This window comes from Chinchilla lanigera, unplaced genomic scaffold (assembly GCF_000276665.1).
Source record: "Chinchilla lanigera isolate Chin_1 unplaced genomic scaffold, ChiLan1.0 scaffold00168, whole genome shotgun sequence".
NCBI lineage: Eukaryota > Metazoa > Chordata > Mammalia > Rodentia > Chinchillidae > Chinchilla > Chinchilla lanigera.
Window position 1 is genome coordinate 1,031,401 of NW_004955569.1, and position 13,655 is coordinate 1,045,055.

The 13,655-nt window shown below is 37.3% G+C and overlaps 1 protein-coding gene and 1 pseudogene across 1 annotated transcript; both read left to right on the plus strand.

The window, feature by feature from the left end:
• The first annotated feature begins 954 nt into the window (after positions 1 to 954).
• LOC102016208 (vomeronasal type-1 receptor 4-like) lies at positions 955 to 2,007 on the plus strand. The gene has a single exon (XM_005413517.1). The coding sequence runs from the start codon at positions 955 to 957 to the stop codon at positions 2,005 to 2,007; it is 1,053 nt and encodes a 350-aa protein (XP_005413574.1).
• A 10,638-nt stretch (positions 2,008 to 12,645) lies between these two features.
• On the plus strand, positions 12,646 to 13,303 carry LOC102016859 (annotated as a pseudogene).
• Positions 13,304 to 13,655: the final 352 nt, after the last annotated feature.

The following is a 13,655-nucleotide window of genomic DNA, read 5'->3' on the forward strand; positions in this document are numbered from 1 at the left end:
AAACAACATATTCTAGGCATTGACTGGAGGTGTATCAACCCTGTAATACTTTTAGCCTAAAAAGTGCTATTAAAAATGTCATTCCCACCTCTCCTTCATTTCAACTTCATACATTTGCTGCAATAAGTTTAATTTCCATTTGGTAGAGTTGTTTCAATCTTAATATCTTGTAAAAGTCCCACAATATGTAGAGTGTTTAATTTTTTAGAAAATAATGAATAGAACAACATGCTCTCTGTACTGATGTTAATTTAGTTTATTTTCTAAATATCTTAGCACTTAATTTCTTATATATGTTAAGCTTCAGTATTGTAGGAACCTCATGCTTGTGCCATATTTTATTCAGTACGCCACTTTACAAAAAACAAGATGCCTGTTTTGCTACTTTAAGTTTCTTCATATGTAATTAATTCTGCTTAGAAGAAATAAGCAAATATTTCATCAAAATTTTCATTCATGCACTATTTCCCGTACAGTAAAATGTTGATAACAATGCATAATTAACATATTCAAATGCATGAAACAAAAGGAGTGAATGTAAAAAAAGAGAGAGAGATGCATATATTATTTGAATAACAAACAAGGAGGTATGATTTTTAAAAACTGTAATAATAATAGCACTAATTCTGAAATTAAACCAAACCTTATGAGTATGTATGTGAATCATGAAACAGTGAATAAAATTCCTAGTAGTGTAAAAACACTCAAATACTACCTAAATCATATAAAAGTGGGTATTGATATAGTTATACTATGAAACATGATCATAACAGTGATCCACATAAAGTAAAAACTGTTCAATAAACACATGAAACTTGGTAATGAAACCAACAAAAGGAAATATACTTTGCAAATAAGCTACTAGGGAAAATCACGGTAAAGGGAGGAGTATCATGTGTAATTGTATATGCGATAAGAAAACTCATGTTTTTTTTAAAGTCTCAATTTACCAGTATGAATATTGAGCACAGAAATGACAGTATGGCCTCCATGGATGTAAAAATTGGCATAGCCTTCATTGTGCAGGTGGTCATTGGAACTGTGGGGAATTTCTCTTTCTTTAGTCAGGACATATTCCTGTGCTACAGTGGATACAAGAAAAGGTCCACAGACTTGATTCTCAGACACCAAACTGTGGCCAACTTCTTGGTCATTCTCTCTAAAGGAATCCCAGAGACCATGGCAAGATTTGGGTTGGAGCACTTCCTCAGTGATTTTGGATGCAAATTTGTTTTCTATGTTCACGTCTTAAGCAGAGGTGTATCCTTTGGCAGCACCTGCCTCCTGAGTGTCTTCCAGGCCATCACCATCAGCCCCAGAGACTGGAAATGGGCACAGTTTAAAAGGAAAGTTCCCAAGTACACAAGCATTTCCACTGCCATGTGCTGGGTGCTGCATTTGTTGCTGAGCTTCGGTTTTGCTGTGAGTATAACTAGCAAATTGAAAACCAGAAACATCACAGATAAAATGGACTTTGCATACTGCTCTGATGTACATCCCATTAGAGGGTTATATTCCTTAAGTATAGCATTGATCTCCATCAGTGATATTCTGTGTATGGGGCTCATGCTCTTTGCCAGTGGCTCCATGGTTTGCATCCTGTACAGGCACAAGCAGCAGGTCCAACACATCCATAGGTCTAAGAGCTCCTCCCGATCCTCTCCGGAGAGCAGGGCCACTCACAGTGTCCTTGTCCTTGTGAGTGTCTTTGTGTTTTTCTACACCCCCTCTGCCATCATGCACATGTATCTGACTTTTTCTGGAAAGCCCAGCTCCTTCCTGCACACTCTAGGAGCCTTCATAAATGGATGTTTCCCAACCATCTGCCCCTTCTTGCTCCTGAGCTGCGGTCACAGTGTATCCCGAGTCAGCTGCATCAGCTGTGCAAGAAATACAGAGCCAGAGCCATCTCATCACAGCAGAAAAAATCTGTGCACCACCTGCTTTTCAGTATTGAGCTACGGGCGGACTCCACTGCCAAGGACTGTAAAAATGCAGGGGACATAAATTGATGTCATATTTTGTTATTTAATGTCTCCTCATTCAGACTTGAACAGTAAGACTTTCTGCATATCTCTGCTCTCTCTGCTGCTCAGAAATTGTCCTCTAGAAGCCCACTACACTCTTTCCCTTTTTGGTGCTCCTGGAACTCCTGGGACATCACCATCTCATTTTAGAAACTTTGCCTTATTCTGGAACCAAAGCCAAAGCTGTCCACAAAGTGCTGCTGGGTGGGTGCCATGTTGCCTTTGAAGGAACAAGAAAAGCTTCTCAGGCTAGGGATATCACACAGTGGCACAGAGTCTGCCTGACAAACATGAGGTCTGGAGTTCGAGTCCTGGTGCCAAAGAACAGAAGAAGCCCCTTGTAATTACTAAAACATGGTAACATGAGCTTGCATGAGTTAAAAAACTGCTGAGTTTTCTTTTGAGAGCCTTAGATGTCTGATCCAGGAACTGTCTGATGTCTGTTGCACAGACTGTCCCTGGGTGCCCCTGCTGTCTGTGCTTCCTGCGTGTGGTCCAAGGGTCTTTAGGAGAGGGTTCCCAAGCTGATCTGAGTTCTAGCACAGCTCTCTCCACTCTCCATGTGTCTGAGAAGCCTGTTGTTCTGTAGTGGTTGTTCTCTGAGATCCCCTATATTTTCTTTTTTTTATTTTATGGAAAAAAGGTAAAACAAAACTTCATTACAAGATGATAGAAGGATAACAATAGGTAATACATTGCATACTCTTATCTTTAATGTAGTGGATCAGAGTATGAGATATAGGCATAGAAATTTCTCCAGTTGATATTTGCAGAAACCTTCCCTTTCTATGAACTAAGAGACACTAATAGCACAACTGACTTGCATTTTCTTCTCTCCTTTCCTTTCTTTCCTTTTTCCCAAGTCCTAGTTAATTTTTCCTTCTCAATAATTCCTTCAGATTTCACATCTATAATACATTTCAGACCTTATTTACTCTTTAATTTCTCACACCAAGAAGATAATATGATGTTTATGCATGTGAGTGTGATTTATTTCACTAATGAGTATGACATCAAATTGCATCCATTTACCTATAAAAGTCTCAAGTTTATCTTTCTTTATGGCTAAGCAGTACTCCATTATATAAAAATACCACATCTTTTCTATTCATTCCTCCGTTGATGGACACTTGGGCTGTTTCCAAGATTTAACTATTATAAACTGTACTGTTACAAACATGGGTGCACCTATATCAATGTGTTATGATTTTCATTCTTCTGGGAAATTATACAGAAGAGGAAGAGCTGGTTCAAGTGGACCTCTACTCTTAGCTTTTTGAGGTATCTCCACTGACTTTAACAGTGATTTACTAGTCTACATGAGGAGTTCAGCAACTTCAGCCTGATTCAGTTTTATATTCCTTGTATCATTTCTTCACACCCTTAACCTGTTCCCTCAACCTCTGCTAGTAATAATTAGAAAACTCAACTCATATTATGTGTCTTCTCATGGGTCACATAACGTACCCACCTCCTAAAAGCATTCAGAGACTTGAGCAGGTTATAGACCTAGAGGCAACAGTAGGTTTTGAGGATAAGTTCTGAGAAGTATCATTATTTTTCTTTGTAACCCCAACTACAGTGGTCATTCTTGTTTCTATTGAAAACACAGGATAAGTTTTCTCACTCAGAGGTGGTGAGATCAACAGCACAAAGTATGGTACATGGAACACATGAGAATACTGGAGCTGAATTTCCCAAGCCTCACTGGAGTCCTCTAAAACATCTTCCCAATTTACTAGATTCTATTTTTATCTGATCAGCATCCCCTCTTCAAATGTAGACTCTTTGAATTTGAGGGATTTAATATGTGCTGCAATCGAGCAATGGCATGATGTGGGTTTGTGTTCTGTTTTAAGCAATTCAGCCCTAAGAAAATGGGAAAGAATAAGTGAAATAAATCAGACCTGCATGTGTAAGCAAAGTATTGTCTCACTAGTGTAAGAACCTGAAAGAGTGAATAAAAACTAGGAGGTGTGATAGACATTATGAAACAAAAGGAAAATGCTCAAAAGTATAGGACAACTGGGGTATGGGAAAAGAGAAGGGAAAGAAGGGGAAATTATGTATATATGTATATACAGGATAGCTAACATAGTTGTACTACTGTCTTCTTTTGCTTTACTGAAAAGACAGTTAATGATTATTTGTTTGATCAATCTTCCATGTCTCTGTTTGTTTTCCTGAGAAACCTCTTTGAAGATATCAATATGTAATACAACAACCGTTGTGAATTTCCTACAATTTTGTCTGTAACTCTGTATTGTTTGTATTTTGTAAATCGATGTCTGTTTGTTAATATGTTTTCCTTCTTTTATTTTTAAAATAAATTTTTTAAAAAGGACATAAGTACAAGGCTTTAAGTCATTTATCTATGTCTAAAGCTGGGATATCAAATTTTTCAGAAAATTTTTCTACCTTATTACTTGTACTGAGATGCTAACAGCAAACAGTCAAAGTCATTATAATCTTCAGTTTTTAAATAATGCCCCAATTATCCTCTTCAGAATCACTAAATTCCTTTCACTTCTAAGTTGTGTCTTTCTGTAAATGCTTCACATTATGTACCGTCATTCTACTCTACATCATTGAAGCAGAGACCATGGTAAAGTTAGGTTTTAAGAAATTAGAGAGCCAATTCAAGAATTAATAAGACAACTGATAAAATGCATCCTTACTATTTGTTTCTCTAGAATTGCTCTCTAAACCAAATTCTGTATTGTTTAGGGTTTTCCTGAGGAAAAAATCAATATCATACTATGCATATTATTCTGTATAATGCAATACTGTAATGTTTTATTACATGATTATAAGAGGGGATTTATTAGGTTCACAGGGTCAAAAGTGGCCTAATTCACAATGGATGTCTCTATAATGTAGAACCTGAGGCTCCAGAGCTGCTCAGTCCAAGAAGCTGGAAGCCAGAGAAGAATAGTGATCAAGGATGCAGCACTAGTTCACAACTGAAGGCCTGGAGTTCCATAGACAGGGATGGTGTGAATCCAGGAGGAAAGCCCAAACTATTTATTGTCTGATGTGAACAAAAATCACTGTAGCAAAGAGGCAATCAAAGAGCAGAGTAGAGCTTTGCTACACAAGTCACCTTCTTCTGCGTCTTCCATTTTCGACCTGGGTTTCAATCCTATTGGAATGCAGCCAACCGCAGTCAGGGTGAATCTTTCTTTCCTTTTGCATTAGGTGGTCTTTATGTGTATTTTCTCAGGATAATCTCCATAGTTCAAATCAGAGACATGCTTTCCTAACCTGCTATATATTTCTCAATGCAGGCATGCAGTTTACATTGTACATGCAGCTTGCAATCATCTTTTGGAAAGGATAAATGTAAATAGCACATCTAGATTCAATTTTTAATCCTTTTGATTTTTTTCAATCCCAAACCTTTCTCTCCCTCCTCTAAAACCCCTTTTCCCATTTGCATTCTTGTTGATATTGTTAATCTTCTTTCTTGTTTATGACATATAATGTTTACATTTTTGAGGTTATGAAATTCCTGTACATGGCATAACTTTATTCTACTTAATTCCCTTCCCTGTCTCCTGCATCCCTCTCTTAGTCTCCTGGACCCCTTTTCATTTGCAAGAGATTCCTCCCCTCATCTCCTTCTACCCATCCTTTATTGTGCTTTTTCTTTGTACTTTGCCTTACTCAAATGAGAGGTGTTACACTGTGTCTTGCACCAGTAGCTGGATGGAATTTGGGAGACTGGATTTCTAAGCCAAAAAATTGTCCCAGAGTGAAGGGTTCAGTGGGACCCACAGGTTTTGCTGTCGCCCCCGAGACTCCGGCCTCCACTTTGCCTGTGGCCTCCTTGTGAGACACCATCAGCCCAGTGAAGATGGAGATTGAACTCCTCCACCACATGCTCCTCTATTCTTTGGAGGTGCTCAGCACAAAAAAGAAACTGCTGTTTCAGGGAATTTGGAATTCAGAAAAAGTTTTCAGATACACACATTGAAGTTTACACTGTCATTGTTACCATACTAAAGCATATAATTTCTAATTTGAGAAGTGAGGTCACAGTATCCCGGATGTTCTTGTGTGTCTGACACCTGGATCCAGTGTGCAGTGTCCTATATGCCTGTCACCTACTGGTCATCAACCTGGTAGCAGAAAGAAATAGATGAATATTTTCTATCTTACTAGGACAGACAGAGTCTGTGAGGGAAACAGAAGGAGCGGGTTCTAGGCGCGGTTGTCTGGAGATGGTGTCTTCCCTCTGTAGAGGCTGATGATCTTCACCAAGGCTGAGCAGATGAGAGACTGGATAGAAAAGGTGCACAGAGAGAGGGAAGATGACATGCTCACAGCTGACATGTTCCTGTATAACTCTCAGGGGTCTCAGTTATTGCAGCTCAGTGTGAGCAGGATCAAAGTCTGAATTTTTTGATGAGTAGCACTCTAATATGGAAGCTAATCTCTTTTCCATAGTAGCAGAGAGTAACTTAAGAGACATTTTCTGAATCACAGTTTTCTATAAGTAGTTGGCACCTGTGTTGTGTATGGTGGATTGGGGTGCATGGTCCAAATTTTTGATTAAAATTCAATGAATAGCAGTAGGTAAAATGGAGCAATCTTCTTCTATCCTGGATATGATGTGCTTAATTAAACCTGTAATTACATCAATAAAAGTATGACAGAGTACAATAAAATCATGGTAATTTGTTGATACTGCTATGAAATTTTCCCTTCTAACATTATAGGAGTGCTGACAACTTTAGCATAAATAAATGAGCAATCATAGGATGTAGGATTTTCTTTGGTTACATTTTCACTAAGGCACTCTGTGCCCCTCTTCTATGTCTGACTTTCCTTGTCATTATCCTGTGTTGCTTATGTTCATTTTATATCTTTGTGTAGTATTTCCTTCTTTCTCCATCAAGCAATGTCAAAATGTATTACTTTTCCCTAAAGTACTGAAGAAATTATATATTTTACTAGAATTTATAAATCAGGTTCCTCACCAAATATCTCCTCACTATTTTCATAGTATGGCCCAGGCAGAGAAGCAGTCTTAACAATGCTTTTATAGTCTATGATCTCAGTATTGCTGACAAGAAATGGTATTTGGGCTTCTGCTCCTATTATAGTATTTACGAGATTCAATGAGCCTCACTTTGACATCATTAGTTAGTGAATTCTGGCATATTTACTAAGGTGTCTGAAATATTACCTATGATTCTTCAGCATATATTAGCCAGTGGATTAACATTTGGAAAGCAGTGGGAATGCATAATTAAAATGAAAAATAAAACACTTTCAGTGTTTAATGAAAAGCACCTACATTTTTCTTTTTCAAGAGTACAATCAGTAAATTAAGCTAATATAGTATACTGAGAGTATTTATTTCTTTTTATTTTTATTTTTAAAAGAAATGAACAAAAAATGACAAAAAGACCAAAAAAACACAAAACTATAAATTCAAGAATTTCTGCAGAACCTGACATATTACAATAAACTTCTAAGAATCCTGGAGATGTAGTGAAAAGAGAGAGTTCAAATATCAAATTAGATAAAACTTTCTTAAACCATCCAAATAAATGCTATGCATGTTATCATACTGAATAAAAATACGGCAAAAAATTTTAAAACTATTGAGCATAGAAAACTACATTTTATAATGAAAATAAGCACATAAAATTAAAGAACATTAAAACCTCAAAATTAAATGTTATTTCATACAAAAATAAGTACTTCAAAATAAGCATTTAAACTGAATTGATTTTATGTTTCTATTAATAACTGCAATATGGAGAGAAAAGTTTAGGGTCTTTACAGATATCTTTGCAATGAGAATGGCTCATAATTTTCCCAAAGTCCCATGACATTTGCAGGCAGCGAGGAATGAACACACATAAGCAGGTAAATTCACATGGCTGATTAGCTGAGATATTGGCCCACTACTTTGAGGTGAGCCAGGATATAAAGCGTTCATAATTTATGAGAATAAAGGGGCTCACAGTTTGGAAACAAGTGTTGACTAAGGCAGATGTTTTGATCAGCCACCAAGTAACATTATCAAAAAAGAGAGAACAAAATTTGAGCAATAGAAGACAGAGTATAGAAAGATACACAGGCACTCACCAGGCTGAGAATACTTTGAGAGGCTCTGGTCTCAGGGAAGATCTACACGAGATATTGGGTCTCTCGATACAGTGGCCCCACTGCTTGTGCTTGTACAGAATGAAAACCATGGAGCCACCGGCCCAGATCATAAGCTCCAAACACAAAATGTCATGGGAAAATATTAATGCTTTCCCTTTCCTATAATCTATTGTATGTTTTAAGTTTTACCTAGTCTTTCAGGTTCCTACACCAAGAAGACAATATGATGTTTACCCATCTGGGTCCAATTTATTTCTCTTATGAGTATGTCTCTAGTTGCATTTGTATAACTTTGAATGTTCTTGCTTTGATTTGTTTATGTTTGTATTACTGGTATGCTGCTACTGTTCTATTTGTTTGTTTGTTTCTCATTTACTACTCTCTTTAAAAAGAAAAAGAAAGAAAATATTAATGCTGCAAACACTGATCCTGGGTCATTGTCATGAGACCTAATTGAGCAGTACTAAAAATCTATAGCTTTTGTCATGTTTGCATTACTCCCTTGGGCGGTCATAAGCATGGGAATTCTGATATTTAGAAACATGTGCAGGAACTTGCAGAAGATGTTAAAGGGACCAACGTGCTTCAGGACCTTCCATTTCAGCTCTGTCCACCTGGAGTTCCTGAGGCTGATGGTGATAACCTGGAAGACACTCAGCAGGCAGGTGGTGCTGAGAGACACACCTCTAGCCACCCTGTGAACATAGAAAATTATTTTGCATCCAACACTATTGAAAAAGTGTTTCAACCCAAAATCTGACATGACCTCCAGGATTCTTCTGCAGAGAATGAGCAAGATGTTGGCTATGGTCAGATGCCTGAGGATCACATCTGTGGACTTTCATTTGTATCCACAGAAATAGAGGAAAGCATAATGGTGCAGCAGTGTGCAGCTCCCCAGGGATCTAATGACAAGCGGGGAAGAGAAGATTATTCCAAAAATCAAATTCATGGAGCTCACTCTTTTACTACCCAGGACTAAACAAAAATATGAAAAACATGGTATTCTGTATGGAAAGATAAGGTGGGTGGCATTTCACAGAAAAAGAATTTTAAAATCTTCACTTCACATTAAAAATCTTATGTATTTATACCTAAGATATATAATTTTTTTCTTAAAATTATTCTTACTTAAGGCTCACAACATGATGTAATGCAGGCCTAATAATATTTTACTTTAAATCACAAATCAATTTAGCACAAAGAATTTATATGTTTTATCTAAGTATCATCAAAGACAAGGACTTAACCTTGCTGTGAACCTTATTTTTCTGCATATTTTGTAGCTGTACTTTGAACACACACAGTGGTGTTCATTCATAAATATATAGACATATATATGTGTATATATAGGTATATATAGACATATATAATATACAGTCATATTTGAAGTCTGCTTGATGATTAAGTTTGATTATAACAAATTCTAATTCAGGTGAAAATGTTTTTCTATGCACATCTATTACTTTTGAATAAGGATTCATGTTTTAATAAAAGAGTGACGTACTCAGTAATTTCTTCTGACCAAGCTGACTTTACTGAATTTGAAACAACACTGAATTTGGCCCTGACATAATCCCATACACTGTTTACAAATTTTTGGTCACTAACATAATATGGTAAGTAGTGTTGGGCTTTCCTCTAAGCTACTCTTAAATACGTTTAAAATTTAGATTAATTCAATAATACATTATTTTCTGGCACTTTATAAATTAGGTTCCATAAATTTGAATGTTCCTTATTTAGGAAAAGGAAGAGAAGGTAGAAAGTACATTTGGAATGATGCTACAATATCAAAAAAAAATACAAAGTGGAATTCTGAGAGATCACCCTGGTGCATTCCTATGTCAAATACATAAAGCAGAACTTGAAAACAAAATTAGAAGTTTTATAACCTGGTAAAACTTCACAAGGCACAGTTGAATGTGAAATTTCACATTCAACTGTGCCTTGCTGGTGTTTGAATCCCCCAAGTTTAAAGTTAACTTTCCTTGGAAGTAAGCTTCCTCAACTTTAGGAAGGATAACTGTCCTATGTTGATCAGAAGACCATGAATATGTACTTTTGCAAAGAACTAGTTGTTTCCAGTAAATTTTTGAAACTCAAGTGAGAGAAAAATCATTATACTACATCAGGTGAAACTTTTTCAATCTGCTTTACAGAAATATGGCCTATTCAGTGAATTCCATCACACTCATTATCACAAACACAGAACTTATACTGAAGCAATAATACTGCTATATCACTTTCTCTGCAGTCTCTGTAGAACAGGTTGAATAGCAGAAGGATTACTGAACAAAGTCACGAACTTCACTGCTTCTTGGAACAAACTCCCACAGCCATTATCCCTCCCTTCTGTGTGCCTGGCAGCCCAGATGAATCACTTTCCCACACTCAGATGAATCATTTTCCTGACTCAGACTCTGTACAAGTCCTCTTCTTGTAGACTCTGCTACCCAGACCAGGATAGAAAGGTTCCTCCCGCACCACCTTGCACCCAGGGCAGCAGGAGGATGCAACAGCTATAAGACCCAAACTGTGTGGCAAGTCTGTGAAATTACACCCAGACTGTAATTTCAATGACAGCAAAAGATCATGAAGCTGAGATGAATTTGTAGAACAATTTTTTTCAAAAACCTTGCATGCAGTTCTCATTTCCCAGAAATAATTAAAATGCATCCCTGAAGAAGGAGAGCTTCAGTGTTTTGGAGAAATTTGCTTTACTATAATTCTCCAGGTAGAGGCTAAATGGTGCAGGAGGAGAAATCTCGCAGATGAAGGAATCACAGTGAGGAGGGCATAATTTTGCAATTTTAACTGATAAATAATATGTATGCATATATATTTCATGTCAGTTTAAAACACATATATGATGTGGAATGTTTTTGGAATGTTTTACTGATATAATTAATGTATACACCATCTCAAAATTTTGAGGGTGAGCACACTCAACATATACTATCTTAATCACTTCCAAGAATCCCAAATACTGGTACTGACGGTAACCATTAATTCTTTTCAGTACAGCTCTTAAATTTATCTCTATGAATTAACAACAAACATCTCCCCTTCTTACCCCAGACACCAAACACACTGATCACTAACATTCTACTTTTCTGAGTTGAATTTTCTTTATTTTTTCTTTCTTTCTTTGTTTTTTTTTTATTTTGGTTTTTTGAGACAGGTTCTCACTATGAGTTTTTGGCTTATCCTGAACTCACTATGTAGCTCAGACTGACCTTGAACCCCAGCAGTCCTCCTGCCTCAGCCTTCCATGTGCTGGGATTACAGGTGTGCATCACCACAGCCAGCCTCTACTGTTTTATATTACAAATGTTCATGGAGTCATGCAGTGCTTGTCTTTCTGTGCCTGGCTTTTTCACTTCACATCATATGTTCTGGGTTCATCCACAGTGTGCGGACAGGTCTGCATTGAAGATTGAATGAATGTAGAAATAAAGTAAAACTGTCAGAGTAAAATACATCATCACTAGTCCACTTCAAAGTGTGTCCTCCATGCTTCAAACAAAGCTACTCTGTCATTCTTGCCACTTTGTGAAGCTTTGGAAGTCCTCCTTCACGAGTGTCTTTAGCTGCACTGTTATGACCTCCCTGATGTCCAGAACTGACTCAAAACATTTACCTCTTCTGGTCATTTTGTCTTTGGGAAATGAGGCTGCTGTAATATATTTACAAATCTGCTTTGCAGTAACATGGCAGTTGGTAGCAGCATTCGACTAATTTTTGATCACACCTTTAAGGAACTCATGAAAGAGAAATCCCAGAACTGGTTCTAAAAGTTACAGGAACAGGTGGGCTTGAAGGGCGGGAGGAGATTTTGAGAGGATTTTTGACTGTGTGTCTTTTATTCTAATAAGTTTTAAAATGTAAACACTCTCCCTATATTTCTATCACACCGTGTATGTACTTATAGTAGTGAGAGTGAGAGAATATATGGTAGTTCTATTTTGAAATTCTTCAGGCTCTTCCATACTATTCTCCACAATGGTTGTTATAATTAGCATTTCCACCAATAGTGTGTAAGGACCAACTTTCCGACACATACCTGTCAATATTATGTCCTTTTACATTGCAATCATTATTTTAAAAATGATGTCATGTCCAATCGTGGGTTTAATCTACATTTTCTGATGATTACTGAATTGAATTTTTTTCTTTCTCTCTTTTCCTTAGAATATTCTCTTCATTTACCACTTTGTCAATTTTATCTTTCTTTGAGAAACATCTGCGTCCTTTGCAGACTTTTAGCTCAGTGTATTTGTTCTCTTACACTGAACAACATGAGAAAAGAAAGCACAAGTAATAGGGAAAAATTGTACAAGTGACATAAATAAAGACTAAGTGCACTACTAGAATAGTGACAGCAGACACCAGCAGAAAGAAAAAATGCATTTCAGGACAAAGGAGATGAGATATTTAAAGTGCTGAATAAATGAAACTGAAAAAACCAAGCATTATATCAAGAAAAACTGTCTTGGCGACGGGGCCTGAGTACCTCTGTGCCTCGTTGTCCACAGCGCCGCGGGAACATCGAGCAGGCCACCGGCGCTACGAAGATCTGGACTTCCGAGCATGTATTTGACCACCCGTAGGAAACTGTTACGGCAGCTGCGATGCAGAAATACCCAAACGCTATGAACCCGAGTGTGGTCGGAGTTGTACTGGACAGACACATAGATCCTTCTGAAAAGTTGCATAGCCACAGACTTCTCAGCACAGAGTGGCGACTGCCTTCCATCGTGAAGTCTATTACTGGTGTAGCAAGAACCAAAACATATGTGCAAGAACATTCTGTAGTTGATCCTGTAGAGAAAACAATGGAACTTAAATCTACTAATATTTCATTTACAAACACTGTTTCTGTAGATGAGAGACTTATACACAAACCACATCCTCAGGACCCAGAAAAAACTGTTTTGACTCAGGAAGCCATCATCAAGGTGAAGGGAGTCAGCTTCAGCAGCTACCTGGAAGCACTGACGGCAAGCACGATATCTTCAAATGCTAATAAAGGCCGAGGAGCAATGGAATGGGTGACACATAAATTAAATGCTGAGACTGAAGAACTGGTAGCTTCAGCAAGAGGAAGCATACAGACACCAATGGCAGCGGCAGCATTTGTAGAGAAATGATAAAGAAAATTGGTACATAGCACCAGGGCTCTCCAAGCTTGACAATATATTTATTTGTTATTTTTTAAAAACTATATTTTAGATAGAATTTTTTTGATAAACTGGAGTAAAGCTGTGTGATTTTCATCAAAACAAAGTACAGGGGTCCTAAATCACAGGGATCATCTCATGTGAGCAGGACTTGAAATGACTAATTATTAGGGTTCCAGTATTTATGTGAAAATGTAACCTTTTTTTAAAGTACTTGGAAAAATTGGTATTGACAGTGAGTCTTAAGGTAGAAGGTTGTAGCTTTTCAGACAGTGGGACTTTCCGTGCTGTGGACCAAGCCGAGAGCAAAGCAGAGCTGCCC